Below are 17,424 nucleotides of genomic sequence, written 5' to 3'. Positions count from 1 at the left end.
TTTTACTTTATATATATAGATAGCAAGGCGGCTAAACAAGTAATTTCCACGAGTCACCGCAACGTGCGGACGAGAACGAGAGTTGTAGCTTGAAACCCAAGAAAGATGCCTTGCGAACCTTTTATTCTCTAGTTTTCGGTTATGTTGATATAAAGCATGAATTAGCAAGCAATGGCTTGGAAACTTTGGAATTTCGAACATGTAGGAAAGCACTATATCGGAAAGCACTTTTGGAAAAAGTTTTTATGCCAATAAGTAAAACTTTTGTTTGTTTATCAAAATATATTCCATTCTGTAGAAAAATAGCTTTATTCTCAAATAAGGCATCACATCCGATGTATTATTCCCGTTTATAAAGTAATCTTTGAATTTGCAACCGATCACGATTGTCTTAAATTCTTGTTTTACTTTAGAAAATCGATTTGAGTAAATCCCGTTTCTAAAGTAATCTTCAAATTTGCAACCGATCACGATCATCTTAAATTCTTGTTTTACTTTGGAAAATCGATTTGAGAAGCTTCCTTTACTGGTTTACAATATGTTTGAAAGCCATCTTCTTTTCTTTCCTACGCATTATAGAAGTTGGAAATCTACCCTCTAGAATTTAAATTGAAGACCACCAAAGGTCCGGAACAACCTTCAACGTGACGAAAAAATTTCCTAGGTGACTGGCACATTAGCTTACGTGGAGTTCCCAACCAATGAAACATTATCATGTGTCAATGTTATTGTTGAAAATAAAAAATTTGCCACGTTTTGTTATTTATGATAGGCATTAAATAAATTGGTCAATAAAATTCCTAATATACCCCTAACATAATAGTTGAAAGAGAAAGACGTCAGAAAACTCTTCGACTTCCTCCTTCCCCGCCGACCACCCACCCTATCAGAAATCACTCACCCCCATCACCGCCCTGTGATTCCACCGGCGACACCTTTCTTCCTCTTTTTGTTTCTCCTCTTCTCTCTCGCTGAGGTGTGTGTTCCAATTACATGGAAAATTTTCTCCAAAATGACCCCAATTTCTACAGTCAGTATCTCTCTTTTTGGAGGTGAGTTTTTGGGTTAGGGATTTGCTGTCCCTAAATTTGTGTCTCCTTTCATGTCCTTTAATTTAACTTGTAATTCAACAGTGTCATGTTTGATAAGGGTTTTTTTTTTCGTCAAAATAATAAGGTTAAATAAATAAAAACTAAAAGTTAAAAAATTAAAACCAACAGCCACTCAAATTCCCATCAACACCAATTCGACAGCCAACAACACCGGTCTGTCATCGGAGAACTCCACGGCTGGCGAAACCTCCTTTTCTCTCTGTTCGCCATTATTTTCTCCGTTCAAATACCCAATCATGATCGACTCAGCCCGTCAAACATCAAATTTTATGTAAATTTTGGTTTGAGGAAGCAAGGAAGAAATCTGGTCAATCTATACAAACGAGATTTGAATCGACTCGATGACAATAAACGGCGAGATCATAATATACGGGAAGGTTCGCCTCAATCATCCTACGGGACTTTGCTGGGGAGATATAGAAGGAGAGAGTGAAATGGAAGCTTCAACAGCCGTGTGAATTGCCGCCAACTGAGATTGGAGGGAGTTGCAGACTTTCGGACTTCCAGTTGGGATTTGCTTTCTTTTTGTTCTGATTTTCAATTTTCTTTAGTGAATCAGTTTTTGTATTTAAATAAATATTAATTAAGAAAAGTTGACACCGTTAAATTGGGAGTTAAGTTAATGGCATAATTAGAAGGAGACATGGCAGGAGACGCAAAGTTCGGGACAGCAGATCCCTGGCCGAGTTTTTGCTCCCGCAGTTGGAAGGTTGTCGCTAAGTTCCTTTCTTGTTAGTGACTCAGAATTCACAAAGGACCGAAAGGGTTACGATAATCATGCGAACTTATGAACCTGAGTTCTATAGATGTTTAAAATGAGTTTTCTTTAGTTAACTACATAATCATGATTTATCGTATGTAAACTCACTTTTGTTCAGTACCGAGAAGAAGATAAACGGCCTCTATATCTGTCCTAATTAACGAATAACATTACACAGAAACTGGGAATTAATTGCAGCTTCAACACATCTGTATGTAAGTATAGTTCCCATAGCTCATAAGAACGTGCGCTATATGTTTAAATTCGGTGAGAAGCGATTGATTGCCTTGATGGAATTTCAGCCTTCTGAGTTCTGAGTGTTTTAGTGCATCCCCTTGAAAATTTGGAGATAAAACTGCCCACATATACTTGTGTGCGTATAGACATATACGCATTTCATTAATTGGCTCTCAATATATATATAAGAAAGAATTTATTCATTTTTGAGATACAAATACATGCTGTAGTAGCAAATACTTCATATATGGTATACAAATCATCTTATATGAGACCTGTTCTCATTATTAAATAGTCACATATATAAAACCCAACGACGTAGAAAATATTTCAATACATACGTGTACTGTATACATAGAAAATACCGCGTGAACCGTACGTGGACTAATTAAGTTATTTCGGAGTTACATCTTTCACAAATGCTTGATGAATTTTCAAGCCCCCCTTCCATTTTCCACTCCAGACTTCATACAGACCAAAATGAAGCGTGTTATCCGGAGCATTCTGCGGAACTTCAATTCTCATTCGCGGGCCGTTGTCATCAGGAATTGTGAATCTACTGTCTTTTGGATCCTGTGCTGCAACTTTAACTTTGGTCCAAGTGTACTTACCCTTTTTCCCTACCTTGGCCATCAAGAAAGCTTGTATGTCTCTCCAACCAAATGCATCAGGTGCCAGTTCTACGTCGAAACTAATTTCATATTTTTTCGCAGGTGTTAAACCATATGAGCCGGTTACTTCCAGCCAAGAAACCTGTATCAGCTCCGCAGGTTCAGTAGGTTCATCCTTAGATTGCCTGCAAAATGTATAGTATGTAGTAAATTATTCATATAGGCGAAGCCGAACATAATTCAATGCATCTTCTATTCACACTCTGAATATGTCATTCTGCACTCTAAAATCATTATTTTGTTATTCTATTAAACCTTAACAAGTGCAAAATAACAAACTGAGACTGTCTAAACATTACATTTACCAAAAACACGTATCTCAGAAGGCAGAACAAGCACGCATAAGTGGAGTAGCCGTGTAGATTCCATACTTATGAGAAATGAGATGAGCATTTATGGCATATTTCTCTTTTACCGGTTGTAAACAACCGATTACATCTAAGGTAACCGATTATATCTAAGGTTTTCCACGTAGTTCAGATAATTGATTCCTTACTTCTTGTTAGGTAACTTCCAGTAGCGTTCATCATTGCCCCATACAATGCTAAGTCCCCGTGGTCTGAAGATGTAATTATTTCCCTGTAAACACGAATATACAGTTAATCTCTTTTTTACAGAAACGAATTAGATATATGCGAAAGATTGTTTTCCGATGTTAACAAGACATTTAGCAATGAATTAAGCAATTTGTGAGGCCTTATAACATGAATAATCACCTCCTGTTTTATTTCATCTTGCTCTGCTTGGAAATGAGGTTTAGTTGTCATAGACATTTCGAAACCTAACTGGGTTTTCTTCTTCTTCTTCTTCTTCTTTCTTCTTCTGCTGCAATTATGTTCTCTTGTTTTCTGTCTCTATGTTTCTCTTGGCGCAGTTTTGAAGATAGAGAACCTCTAGTCTAACCTAGCCTTTTTATAAATCCATGATCCATTGGGAAGAAAAGAATCTAATGCCTACCACAAAACAAAACAAATTGATAATAAAATTGAATTATGTATAGAGAATAAAGTGATTGCTTTGGACTTATGCTGAAGGTTCTTTGCCTTTTATTTTGGCAAAAAGGTTCCTTATTAGCTTTTTAAAAGAAGAATATATGTGTGTGTCTGTGTGTGTGTGTCAGATTGCTAGTAAATGGTATTAAATGTTCCAACGTGAGACATGTTCATAAAAATTTGTCAATTTATTTTCTTCGATTACTATGTAAAATATAAATTAGTATTAGAATTAAGCATTGATATTTATGGGATAAAGGCCAATTGCAAGATCTGAGACGACCCATAAAGCATTTGATCATGATCAATTCTGTAAGCCTACTTGAGTACTAAAAACATATATAACTCCAAGGCATAAATAAGGGTCAATAAGGGTTACTGGCTACTAACAAACGCGCGCGGTGTGGAATCGCAATTGGCTTTGCATGCATGCTACGTACGTGCAGCTGGCTTTTGCCAAACAAGTCCACTCACATTGACACGTCACATATATAGAGGGAACCGGATCCCCTCCTAAGCTTAGGAGGCTAAGCCTCCTGAGTAAAGGACATGGACAGTCTAAAGATTTTTGAGGCCCGGGGCGACGTCAAAAAAATGTGCCTTCATTTCATATAAAAAAAATATTTGTTTTCACAAGTAAGACATCGATAAAATTATATTTAGAAAAACACTTCAAACTCAATAATTTATAAACACAGAATAATTAATTTATTTTGTATCAAGAGAAGAAACTAAAAAACTTCGGACTTTCAAGTAGATAGATTATGAGTTTTGCTTTCCATCTGAACTTTTAAAGTGTTTTTGTATAAATCGTGAGTTATTTTTTCTTATTTACTAGCCTCGTCAATATAAGACTGAAAAAATATTAATGATTTTGAGTCTTTAAGGATATGTATAAGTAATGAATGAACACTAAATTAAACATTTTGATGACACGTAATATTATTTGCAAATTTGGTCTACGCATTATTCTTTGTAGAAGATTAGACTTGAATTGGAATGGATATTTAAAAATAGCAACGCACATAGCTACTAGCTAGTAAATAAATTAACAACCAAACAAAAATTTGTAAAAATTGAAAACAATAAACATGCACATAGCATTTTGAACTTCGGACCTCTAGTTAATTTTAGGGGCTTTTAGATCCAGGTCCAAAAATATAGATGGTTTTTAGGAGTGAGTCAAATTACCTAATTATATGTATTTATTTTTTTTAATGCTCATTTATATTTTCTAAAAATATTAAAAATCAATTAAAATCTTCTAATATTATGCATTTTCAACCCCAAAAAATATAATTAATATCTTATAACAAAAAAAAATATATATTGACATAAATCTATCTGCAAATCATTCTACCCTAAGTCAAGTAACAAATATATGAATGTATATCATACCTATAAGTAATATATGAAACCTAACTAAAAGGTAGAAAAAACATAATATATCTAAAAGCAAGACACATGAATCTTACTTGATTATAAAAAGAATCTGTCATATAGGTAGATAAATATAATTAACCTGTGATATAGGTTGATTATAATAAAAATAAAAAATAAAATCTATAAATGAGGTTTAAAACGCGATAAAGAACAAGAAAGAACAAAAATAAATAAATAATCAAAGAGATAATTAGGAAGAAATTTGATTTTTATAATAAATCTTATCGTTGAAGAAATAATTATTGATAATAAAATAATAAGATTTAAGGAATTGGACTTATTTAATAAATTGGACTATTCTTACTATTGGCTCAAAAAATTGGACCTATATCAAGTTTCTCCTTAATTTTAAACATAAAAAATCATTGCTTCTAATTAAACTTCTTAATCATTTAGCCAAATTTTATAAATTTATATTGTTATGAAAAGAATTTGTAAAAATTGGAATGTAAATAAGCACACATGGTGTTTTGAACCTAAGACCTCCTTATTCATTTTAAACAACAAAACCATTAGTTCTCGTTAAATTTCTTTGTCATCAAACCAAATTTTATAAATTTATACTCTTATAAAAACATATATAAATATACCACCCTAATAATTTTGGTACCCCCAATTTTTTTGGGCCCCGGACCGTCGCCCTGCCCGCACTGGGCCTGGGCCGGGCCTGGTAAATGATCTGAGCCGTTGAAATTTGATCCAATGGCTACAAATATGGAATCCCTCTAAAAGTTATAATAATTATAACCGTTTGATCAAATTTCAACGGCTCAGATCATTTGCTCAGTAGGCTCAGCCTCCTAAGCTCAGGAGGGGATCCGGTTCCTATATAGAGCTTATCTTGATCAACTTGATCTCAATGTTCATTGGTAGCCTCCACTTCATCAAGAAACGGACATCCATAACAAGTACGTACAAGAATAATTTTAAGAATAGATTGTTTCGTAGCTTTCATTGCCTTTACGCTTTCGGGAAGTTACCACGAAACGCATAATTGTGACAGAAGAGAAACTGGAATAATTCTTCCCTTAACGACGCCCCGCCCGCGCGCCCACCACCCCCCCCCAAAACCCCAACCCCAACGGCTATTGGTTAATTCTTTTCCAAGGGTATATGTTTTGCAACTTATGTACACTTTTGGTGACGCAAACCACTTTGAAATGGATTCCCTCAAATATCAATCTCTAGGTGCCAACCGCATCGCGGAAGAATTCAAATTTGGAACCTCGTGTTATATTATATGGTGCACTGAATTTAGCGTAACGTATAAATATTGCCAATAGTGAAGGTCAATGAGTTAAAGAATGGTCAAACATCAAACTTATAAGTGGAGAAAACTACCATTAAACTGTAGTTCTGGTATTGCTAATAGTTGTAAACTTTTAAACTATTTATTATATGAAGGAAAGTGAAAGCAAAGTTAAACTTCTTTCAAGCACACATTAGTGATATTACATGAAGGTCGGCACTCATTGGTCGATTGGAATCCAATATGCAATTTGGGTTTCATTCTTTGATGTTATATCTGTGTCCAGCTAGAAAGACGTCATATTCCCTTGTGATTTTTCTAATTCCCAAATGTGCAAGGATTTTCAGCCATGTCAAACTAAGGTATTAAATTTTGGTGGTGACAAAAACATCGCCCGTAGAAAGTAAGAAAACGGCAGTTTATTCGTTTTTATTTTTATTCTTTCGAATTTCTTCCAACTAAAATAGCAACTTTCTGATTTTGTGTAAGCTGTAACAAAAAACGTCGAATGCTAATAACGTATTATATTAGCAAAATTTCAAGTGCTTCTGCAAAAAATCAAGGTAACACTGCTCTACATGTTACAGGAGACCTTGACCTATATTCCAAATTATTTTTTGTAATGTAAACTTTGACTATACCCTTGTTTTCCTATATCTCTCAGCTCTTTCATTGCTCCCTACGAGATTTACAAAATAGTATAGACTGGCTTTCCGGAAAATGAGACCAACTCTGTTTCAAGAGCTGCCATATTGTAATTGATTCTTAGTTATGAAAATTATTTGGTTCCTCTTCCTGTTAACAAGTTAATTCATAAGGGGCAGGGGGAATAAATTGGTTACGAACATATACGAGATTCGAACCTAAAACCGTTCACTTATAAATGAAGAAAAATGTCACTAAACTGTAGTAGCAAGTGACTAATAGATGGACCTTTAACATCCACATAAGAAATTCTTGCCCGAGAAGACATGAATTGCGAGCATGTCAGATGCCCCACGCACATATTGTTGTTTCGTTAAACACACAATGAAAATTTCCATGATGTATCACTGTCCAAAAGAATGAATATGTTATGAAATATAGTTACCTAACAATCACACTTATCCAGCAAACTAGTGTATTAATATGAAATACATGTAAAGTCCACATGAATTGCTCCACTTTTATTCATAGTGATTGAGATTTTTACCACAAGTAAATAGGGTTAAAATCACTGAAAATACTTGCAAGAATACAAGGTAATTGTAGTATAATTGCTCATGCAAGGTCATTGTCCACAAAGATTGTTTGATTATTAATTCATAATTAAATCAACTCTTAATTAACTATTGAAACAGATTTTTATCAAAGATTTGAGATTTTTGAGTTTGAAAATGTTGAATTAACAATTAAAGAACCTAGAAGTTAGAAAATAAAGGCAGCAAACATAAAAACGTTTTTTAATTAAAACAATTTAGGGAAAGACTAGGGTTAAACCGTCACCGTTACAATCCTATGCAATTCTATCAATTACTTATAAATTTCCACATCCACGCTTTGAATGTTAGGTTTTCCTAACGCATATTTTCCTTTTGATGTTTAAGCGAAAACGTATATCTAACATGCAATCCGTCTGTGATGTTCAGATTAAATATAAACATGCAAGACTCATTAAACTTCGTGAAAACCCTTTGAAAAACCATGCAACCCTTAAGAGCGTGATGTTCGTCTTAAGTGAACTTACAATTACTAATCACAAGAAGCCCTCCTCAATTTCAGGGTGATGTTCCAACAAAAATTGCATCAAATAACTTGTCTAAATACCCTAATGGTGATCAATCATTAAAATATATAGATAGATTTAATCGTGATGATTAATAATTCAAAGCAAACATGCATCCATTCATAAGCAAATTAATAAAATTACATATTCATGCTACGGTTCATGGCCTAACCCTAGCAAAAGAATTAGTTACGCATACTCATAATAAAAATCAAAGGAAATATCATTCAAATGAGTCAAAGGAATGAAAACACCTTAAAGTAGAAAATATCCACGAAGCCCCGCAATCACTCTTTTTCTCCCCATTTTATTTAAGAACGGCCAAGCAATATAATTGCTGAGCCCCCCCTACAAACCCTAAAACATAGGTCTCTTATTCCAACTAGGGAAGTAAATAATAAAAATAAAATACTTAGAAAATAAAATCCTAATTAAACTAGGAAAAACTGCAAGGGAACTGTCCAGCCACGTTTTAGCCTTAGAAATTCTCCAAATCCGGCCCATAAGAGCTTGTTTTAAAGATCGGGACGTTCTGAACACATCTCCAAAGGGCCACAAACCCATCCAAGGTCATCTTGGACTTCAAAAATGCAATTCAAGCCCAAAACGTCACAATTCCAGCACTGCGCATTGCTCATTTATTTTATCGCCAGAAAATAACCACTTGGTAGAAAATTCTGATATTTTGATACAATCAAGCCAAGTGACTCACGAACATTCTCCAACTAGAATTACTCCAAAATTCGTCCATTTAATTATGTTTTTCTCCAGAGGAAGTCGAAAGTCCTAAATTAGAAATACAATTCAAAGTATCAAAATTCTTTCAAAATATTAACCAAAATATACCAAGAATAGGGTTAAATATATACTCTCATCAGTCTTGTTACTCGATTTAAGATATTATATTTACTGTCTTTCATCTTCCAGATGCACTAATATAGAGGGTGTCGTTGGACGGTCAACAAATTTTCTAGACTTGAATGCACGTTGGCAATTAGAGTTGATGATGGATAGTGGCTAGTTGCTTCGAGATCAAATCTTATGCACCTAAAGTGGATGTGGCCTTTTCCCCAATAAATATCTAACACATATTAAATTTATGACAACAAAATTAAGAAAAGTTAAGATAATGAATACGTGTCAGACATTTATTGGGGTCACAGAGAGGCCACATCTATTTTGGATGCAGAAGATTTGATATCAGTTGCTTCGGCCACAACCTAGTCAGCAACCATCCATGAATTTAATTGGCAACTTACATTCAAGTGTAAAAGGTTTGCTGGCCATGTTATAGTTCGTCCAACGGTACTCCCAAGATTGGACAAATGTAAGACGACGGATGAGACATCTTGAATTACGTAACCTCTCGACAATGTTCTCCGATAAATGAAGGGTGTGGTATCCACACTCTTTTTTATTTTTCACACATCCTGTTAATTTTCGATCATCAGATCAGATGAATTGAAGAATATCAAATGACATAAATTAACGAGGGGTGTGTGAGAAGTAAAAAAGGGTGTGTGGACAGCACACCCCTAAATGAATTAGGTAGTTTGCACAAATATTTACTTTAACGTTAATCTAAATTGATTACTTGTCGACCCTTGTTTTTGGAATCCAATATGCAATTTGAGTTTCATTCTTTGGTGATTACTTGTCGACCCTTGTTTTTAGAATCCAATATACAATTTGAGTTTCATTCTTTGGTGATATGTATATGTCCAGCTAGAAGGGATCTTATTCCTTAATGATAGACATTAGATATTCTCATTGATAGAAACATATACCGGTGCGGAAGGGAGAAAAAGGGAGTTTCAGTATGTTCGTTTTTGCTTTGACTTTTAGAATTCTTCCCGACTAAGATAGCAAAGTTATGATCTTTTTTGACTTCGCATTCAAGGCTGCAGAAGAACAAAAAAGTTTATCAAGCCTTGCTACTCACAATGTGTCTGTTCAGACGAAAAAAAGAACCGAGTTATCCCAAATTAATTAAAAAGAATCTTGCCTAGCATACACAGAAACATGTGTTCCGTCTCGCAAGCGTATACTTCACTTGTAAGTGTATTCAGTAGCTAATGTAATCAAGCTTCAATTTCAAGATGAGGTTCATCAAACTTTCAAGGACAAGTTAAATTAGATTTCAACCGCCAATACAACATATATTAATTATGTTACAAACCTACAAGTATTCAAAATACAAAGATGCTAATTTCTACCAGGAGAGAGTTATAAGTACTTTGAGATTTTTGGCTTTTTTTTTTAGTACAAAGAACACGAGGGGAAAGAGTAATCAGTTCATCTTTTCCAAAGCAGCTGCTGCAGAAACCAAATCTTCGGCCGTTGCTGGTTTGTGCATCTGCAGCCATAAGCAAATATCTGGTGTAAAGTGACCGGAAGAACAGGTGATTACCCTTCAAATAGTAAACTAGTAATATTTTTCAACAAGATCCAAAAGCCAATAAGAAAAGGGGGGGATTTCAGTTTTTAAAAAGCAAAAGACTTCGTGGAAACGTAAATATTGGAAGCTAATCATAACTATTCCAGATTAAATATGTACTGATCGATCAACAATAATACATGAAAACGAAACCATGCCAAGTTGCCAACAGACAAAACACATGGCCATAGAGTAATGTAACAAAGATTCATGAACCACCATATTGTCGAGCACAAACTTACAGATTTTGCCACAGAAAGCCAGTGAAAACAACGCAAGAATGCATCATCCTGTGAAGGAAGGCTGTCGTGATTCCAATATGTGATGCTTTTATATTTCGCATTCATCTCCCAACAGTTCGAGCTCCCATCAGAATTATCGGAAAGATTTCTCTTGCCAAGACTCTTCTTCCCTAGAACAAATCCTGCAAAGAAATTACTACAGAGGAACTCTTAGAAAATTGAAAGTGAATTTAGTCATTTACATCATTCGAAAACAACATACAAAGAGAGCCCTTCTGTTGTCACACATATATACAACACCACCATGTTGAATTAACAAGGGTATCTCCCTTCCCATGAAATTGTAGCCTCTCCCGACCACACCTGTCTCCAAGCCCCTAAGAAATCTATTTCGTTTTGCTGAAGAAAAATTTGGTAGATGGAGGTGGTAACTGCTGACATACAACTCAATGGGTGGGATCAGTTATAGGACACAACAAAAGTCAACACTATCAAAACAAGAAACGATTGCTCGCCATTTCTCTGTTATATTGAAGTCCCAAAGGTCAGCTCACAATATCAAATGGTTAAAAAACCATGATTTGGTTATTGGCCTGTGGAGTCACTGATTAAAAAGGGTAATGTTTACAATTTAAGGTAAGTTAGCTTTCCGAAAATCTCAGACCTAAAGTCAGAATCTTTATTCGGTGCTATAAAATCCCAACTCTAAACATCAATACAGAAGCACCGAGGTCTAAATAAGCCGGAAAATGATGAAGAAATCGATAAAGATAAGGCGTCAACAACCAGAACTCATACAATACAATAAAAAGGTACTGAATTTACTGACTGAAACTGCAATGATATACCAGAATACCCATCTGGAACCGAAATCGAAGCTCCTTGCAACTTCCTTCCTCTGAAACAAGCTTCCTGCGTCCTTAAACCCTCCGATTCGATTCCTTCAACTCCAAGAAAAATCCCATTACTCAATTACGCCATGTAAATTGTATGTAAGAAAAAAGGGCAGATTCTTTACCAGTTGGTTTGGGATTGAAGTATTGGGAGACATTGGAAGGGCCATTGAATTTGATGGAGCGGGGGAGGAGGTGCACCTGACCACTCAAGTCCACCACTCTTTCTTCGCCTTCCTGTGACTCTTCCCTTCCATGTCTTCTCACAACTATGTTGCCTTGGGTGCCCTGCTCCATTTGATTTGCCCCCAATTTTGTTCAGGTAAAAACCCTAATTTCTGTATCAATGTTTCAGTCTCTCTCTCCCTCGTTTTGCTTTCTTCAAATTTGGCCACGTATTGGCCACCTTTCCCGCCCTTTTTTATATCTTAGTTTACGATTTGGTCCAAGGTGATTATATATAGGCCTAGCCCAACCTCATATCTTGGGTTCTTTTTTTTTTTTTTTTTTTTTTTTTTCTCTTTCTTCTTCTTCTTCTTCTTTTGGGAAACTACATATCTTGGGTCTTTAGTGTAGGGCTATTTAGTCCATTTTCATATTTTATTTTGTGATACAAGCAACCGTGGGAGGAAGAAGAATCTAACTTAAGACCTTATGTGCTGACATGCATGCTTCCAACGACTTGAGCTAAGCTCTAGTAATTTCCAACATTCTTTTCAACATCCAAAATTCAATAAGAAACTCCCATAAATACCTCTCACATGAGGTTATTTACTTTTATTCAAGCAATATTCTAACTTAATTCTAGCTCCATCTTTGAAAGAGATTCACCGATTAAGGTTGTGATTCTTTAATCTAATTATATATATAGCAATTGGAAAGGATAACCAATGGATACCCCTGAAGCTCCCCAATCAAAATGACAAATTGGTCACGAGACAACGCGGAAACGGGTGCTGCAACTCCTTTCTCTTGTTGGAAAATATTAGTATTTTATGATTATTTGGATTTTCTTGTTAGTTTAAGTATATGGGCTTAGCCCATATGAATTAGGGTTTATAGGTTCTGCTTTATGTAAATATAACTTATAGTTTAATATGAATAATAAGCTAGTAGTCTCTTTGGATTTTGTAGACGTCTCGGCAATCTTGTTTCTTGTTTATTAAATATATGCTTATTATTTTGGAATCCGGATCCTTGTCGGATCCTCTTTGTAAGGATCCCGGGAATCTGTGAATCGTGTCTGTTTGTCATACAACGTGCGATCAGAAATCATTTTAAATAGTTTTATTTAAAAATAAACATAAACAGTACTTGACAAAAGCTGACCGCACGATGTACGATGAACGGACACGATTCACAGATCCCTAGGATTCTCATCGAAAGGATCCAGAGAGGATCCTGTTGGATTATTTTGTAGTCTTGTTTATTGTGCACTCTGATGTTTCTCTTGGACCAGATAAAGAGTTGGAAGGGGCTGCTCATTTGTTAGAATTTATTAGAGACGGACAGGATTCATATCTAGAAGTTCAATCTTTCAGTGAGTCGTGTGGCTAAAGATGAGGAGGTACTCCGATGTGCACCAACGTCCAACTTCCATATGTATCATAATGAACTGCACGCATAGATATTGGTGTTCGAAAAGGAAAAACTCTTGTTTACAACATCCAAACCTGAGCACATGGTCAAAAATTGCCAAAACTTCTTCCGGCTACTCCATTAGATTGCATTCCTCCTCCACAGTGTGTATGCATGAAATGCCTCCCGAGTCCCAACGACTCTTGGCCACCCAAGAAACACTCACCAATACATTAGAAAGTCATATACCTCTTGTGACAATCACGAGATCCTTCTTGAAAGGTTCCTTAACCCAGAGCCAACACACCTAAGTATAACGGTCCCTGTAGATGGGTCGGGCTTAATGACAAATTTAACTCCGAGAAAGTCTTTGATGTTTCTGAGTGTTTCTATTCCGTGAGGGGAGAGCTTTCCAACACGAACCTTTGAAACATCTTGTGGACATAGTGCACAGAGAAGAAACAACAAGCCCTACAAGCCAAAATGACAGCAAACTATGAGGAGATAGACAAAATTCATAAAGGGACAAAAACGGAACCTGTAACCAAATACTGTATCTATTTCTTATAAGAATGCCTTTTAGTAATTTTACCACTGTCATAGCACAAGCTGTTAACAAAATTGAAAAAAGGAGACAATAGTCATCATACTTGCATCATTCGATTTTTAGGACTACATTTAAATCAACATTAAATCGTATTTCGGGAATACTATATGAATCAAGATCACAAAATCCGTCTATAAACAAAACCCAAGTTTCCTTTTCTTGCTTTACAAAAAAAGAATTCCATGTGAAATTGCATTCACAACCAACATGATAATGTGTCAAACTCAGCCAGTAAGGAAGTAAAATACATCCACGAACCTGATGTGTTGAATCTACCACTCCACCCTGCTCAATCTCCCCAAGCAGAACATTAGCAATTTGCACACCAACATCCTCTGGAGGCATAAGCTCTTTCTTCCCCTCATCTTCAAGCTCAGCTGTATTTTCCCCTCGAGAATAATAAATTGCTGTATCAGCAGAGATACAGCAACCAGAAGTTGTTTCTGCAACCAGTGAAATTCCATAACCAGGTGAACTGCCACAAAATCATTATTGTCTATATGAGCCTAAGTGACCACTTTAATATGACCAAACCTCAAAACAAAATAAAGAAAACTTCAAACTTCTAAAATGTCTCTCTACAAAAAAAAAAATAATGATATTTGGTAAAAATTGAGAACATACTGTCCAGCTTGTGGGCCACTTCTATGGTCTGTAAATATGTGAACATCTGGGAGTAAGAGATTAAAGATTCCACGAGCGGCATACACCATGGTATTTTCAAACTGTGTGGACACTCTTGTTGAGAATGTAATCCCTCTAATCCTCTTAACCATCCCTTCATCAGTCCAGTTGACTGCCTATAGAGCAAAACATAAAACAATAATGGATCCAAAACTGAAAAAAATGGTGAAAAACATATATAGTATCCCAAAAGTCTCAGAAACTCACAGTTAGACTTTGAACAATTGGAATTGACAAGAACACTTCGCCACCACCTTGAGGAGCAGATCCACGACTCTGTATTTTGAGGTCTAGCCCTTCTGAGGGAACTCCAAAGTGTTTTAACATGGGCAAAGTAGCAGACCGGAATGTATCAACAGATGGGTCCTCGGAATCATTTGTAATTCCTAACAGAAAAATATGAAACACTCATAAAGTGGAAGCACCTTCTTAAAGCTCAAATGGACACCCACGAAAGATTTACTGTGCTCTATCCACCTTGATATGGGGAGAGCCCCTTTTCGGTTACTGATTGGGGTCAGGTCATTTGTTCATAAGTAGTAAGGTAATTAGTCGGAATACGAAACAGAATAGAGATATTTTAGAACTATCAGAAATTAGCTTTTCTGTTCCCATGTTAATCTGTGAAACAATATTAAGACCAGTACCATAAACATCAAGGAATTGTCTTGAATTCAATAGGCAACTTTCGCGACCGGGAGATTGTTGATAAAAGAAAATAACGATGTTACATCATGAAAATGTTATAAATTTATGTTCCTTACTCGGATCAAAACCAGAACCATAAATTTGAGGCTTTTAATTCTACAAGAACACCAATAGAAAACAACAACTAAACGAAAATAAAAGTGCGGAGAAGATTAGCAACAACGAAAGCAGTTACCTTTAAGCGTAATGGTAAGCGGCTTTTTGGCAAAGAGACCAAGCACAATCAATGGCTCCAAGAAATACCCAACCGCCCGACTGAGCCCGCAATCGTGCACCAAATTCCTCCCACCCATCACTATCCCCGGCTTGAACTTCAATTTTGTACCTGCTCACAAACCCAAAACACAATCTCTCAAAAACCCTAAACCCCGAAGCAAAATTGGAACTTCAATTTTTCGCTAAATTCGAAAAAAGGCGAGTGCCTTTGTGTTTGGAAACAGCTAGTAGGAGTACCAGTCTCGTTGATTTCGACGACGCAGTCATCGGAGACCTTCTCGAGCAGGCGGAGGAAGGAGACCTCGTGGGGGCGGAGGCCGGGCCATGTCTCCTCTGCGCGAATGTCCTCGATAAGAACCGGTGTGGACGCAACCGCCGCCAGTACGAGCCGTTGCCTTAGGTTTTGGCTTCCGGTTAACCTCTTGTAGCATGCTTTCCCCATTTTCGCTTCTCTCTGGTCTGTCAGTTTCTCTGCGCTCGGTGGCGGGGACGGGGGTTTTGCAAATTGCTTGCAGGGCAGCAATCAAATTTTTTATTTTTACCTTCTTGGGTTTTATTACAAATGGTTTTTTTATCTTATGCTAAGTCATGATTTTAGTCGTCATTTAGTTTACTGTTTAGTAGTATTTATCTTTACTTAATTTGGAGGTTTTCAATTATCATAAAAAACAATTTGAATCACATTATTGTAAGTTCATTGTAAGACTTAACTCAGTCTCTCATCATAAATAATATTATTTGTTAAAACAAAATAAAAAATCATAATTTTGATCTTTTTATGTTTTAAACATTTCATTCTTCATCTATTAAATCACTCAACAATGTGGTCTTCAATTTCGTTAGACAACTTAATTAGTGTGCTAACGTAAGAGAAATTTTTCAGTATCTTCAAAATATTAATATACCACATGTCTTTAAATAAATGGAGGGACACTTGAAAAATAAAATTTTCCTTTACTCATGTAATGACATTTGGTATACACCACGTATTCCGGCACACCAAAAAATTTATGAAGCCACAAAACCAATCACAAAAGGAGAATGCTAGGAAGCGATGATTGAATTATTACTTTTAAAAGCTGATTAACGTGCTTATCTCTTATTGGTGACATATCTTTAATTTAAAAATTTAATCTACATAACATTACTCCTATGTTGAAAAAAAAAAAAACCATTGATATATGGCTAATTAGTACAGATTTTATTGCTCTTTACCTAAATAACCTTTATATTAAATGCTTTGTGTATATTTGATTATATATATATATATATTAAATTGTGAAAATTTCCTTAAATCGTTTACTATGTACTTGTATCTGCATTGACCTTTATATTGGGAGGATAATAAGCACTATCCTTATTGGGACTCCCTCTCTCTCTCCCGTGCGTCCCTTCCTCTCCTTTTACTAGGGTTACAAAATGGTTTACTTACAAGTAATTCACAACTACATCTTTTTAACAAGCACAAGACCAAACCTTTTCCCCTATGAAAAATGTTTGAACTGTTCAGATTTTTGGTACGTTTCAGGCTACTCACTCGGACTTCTCTTTCTCTTTCTACATCGATTTGATATTCTATCGTGTTCATACCTCTCATTTCCTTAAACTCGTGACTATAATTCTTTCTTGTGCAGGAAGGAAGCTAAATGCAAGCCTTCTTTTTTTTTGGGGCTACGACCTTGTGTCTGGATATAGCTAGGTATTGATGTCTTCTTTTGAAGGTGGAAATCGTTCAACGATGACAAGCGACCAACTTTATACGCCCCGATTTCAACCCAACGACCAAGAAATAGTTACATATTTTCTGAACAAAAAAAATCTCTGGCGATC

General features: G+C 35.7%; 3 protein-coding genes across 4 annotated transcripts; all 3 read right to left on the bottom strand.

Moving 5' to 3' along the window:
* Window positions 1–2,288: 2,288 nt before the first annotated feature.
* On the bottom strand, window positions 2,289–3,745 carry LOC137726509 (protein PHLOEM PROTEIN 2-LIKE A9). Its single transcript, XM_068465443.2, has 3 exons — window positions 3,497–3,745; window positions 3,277–3,359; window positions 2,289–2,905 (listed from the first exon to the last, which is right to left on the bottom strand). Exons 1-3 carry the CDS (start codon window positions 3,551–3,553, stop codon window positions 2,503–2,505), a joined length of 543 nt encoding a protein of 180 aa, XP_068321544.2. The 5' UTR covers window positions 3,554–3,745; the 3' UTR covers window positions 2,289–2,502.
* A 6,622-nt stretch (window positions 3,746–10,367) lies between these two features.
* Window positions 10,368–12,245, bottom strand: LOC137724375 (uncharacterized). Its single transcript, XM_088693240.1, has 4 exons — window positions 11,927–12,245; window positions 11,757–11,849; window positions 10,909–11,090; window positions 10,368–10,585 (listed from the first exon to the last, which is right to left on the bottom strand). Exons 1-4 carry the CDS (start codon window positions 12,096–12,098, stop codon window positions 10,520–10,522), a joined length of 513 nt encoding a protein of 170 aa, XP_088549366.1. The 5' UTR covers window positions 12,099–12,245; the 3' UTR covers window positions 10,368–10,519.
* Window positions 12,246–13,379: 1,134 nt separating this feature from the next.
* On the bottom strand, window positions 13,380–16,137 carry LOC137726568 (putative RNA 3'-terminal phosphate cyclase-like protein). Of its 2 annotated transcripts, none has more exons than XM_088693991.1 (6): window positions 15,832–16,137; window positions 15,554–15,703; window positions 14,878–15,056; window positions 14,611–14,786; window positions 14,245–14,461; window positions 13,380–13,850 (listed from the first exon to the last, which is right to left on the bottom strand). In XM_088693991.1, the coding sequence occupies exons 1-6, from the start codon at window positions 16,034–16,036 to the stop codon at window positions 13,641–13,643; spliced, it is 1,137 nt and encodes a 378-aa protein (XP_088550117.1). In that variant the 5' UTR covers window positions 16,037–16,137; the 3' UTR covers window positions 13,380–13,640. The 2 variants fall into 2 exon arrangements, with proteins under 2 accessions (XP_088550117.1, XP_088550119.1); XM_088693993.1 differs by having other exon boundaries at window positions 14,245–14,429; window positions 14,611–14,782; window positions 15,832–16,130.
* Window positions 16,138–17,424: the final 1,287 nt, after the last annotated feature.

Source organism: Pyrus communis, chromosome 5 (assembly GCF_041283825.1).
Source record: "Pyrus communis isolate YQ-2024b chromosome 5, ASM4128382v1, whole genome shotgun sequence".
NCBI classification, from domain to species: Eukaryota; Viridiplantae; Streptophyta; class Magnoliopsida; order Rosales; family Rosaceae; genus Pyrus; species Pyrus communis.
The sequence above is the reverse complement of the archived record's forward strand: the minus strand, read 5'-3'. Positions and strand labels throughout refer to the sequence as shown.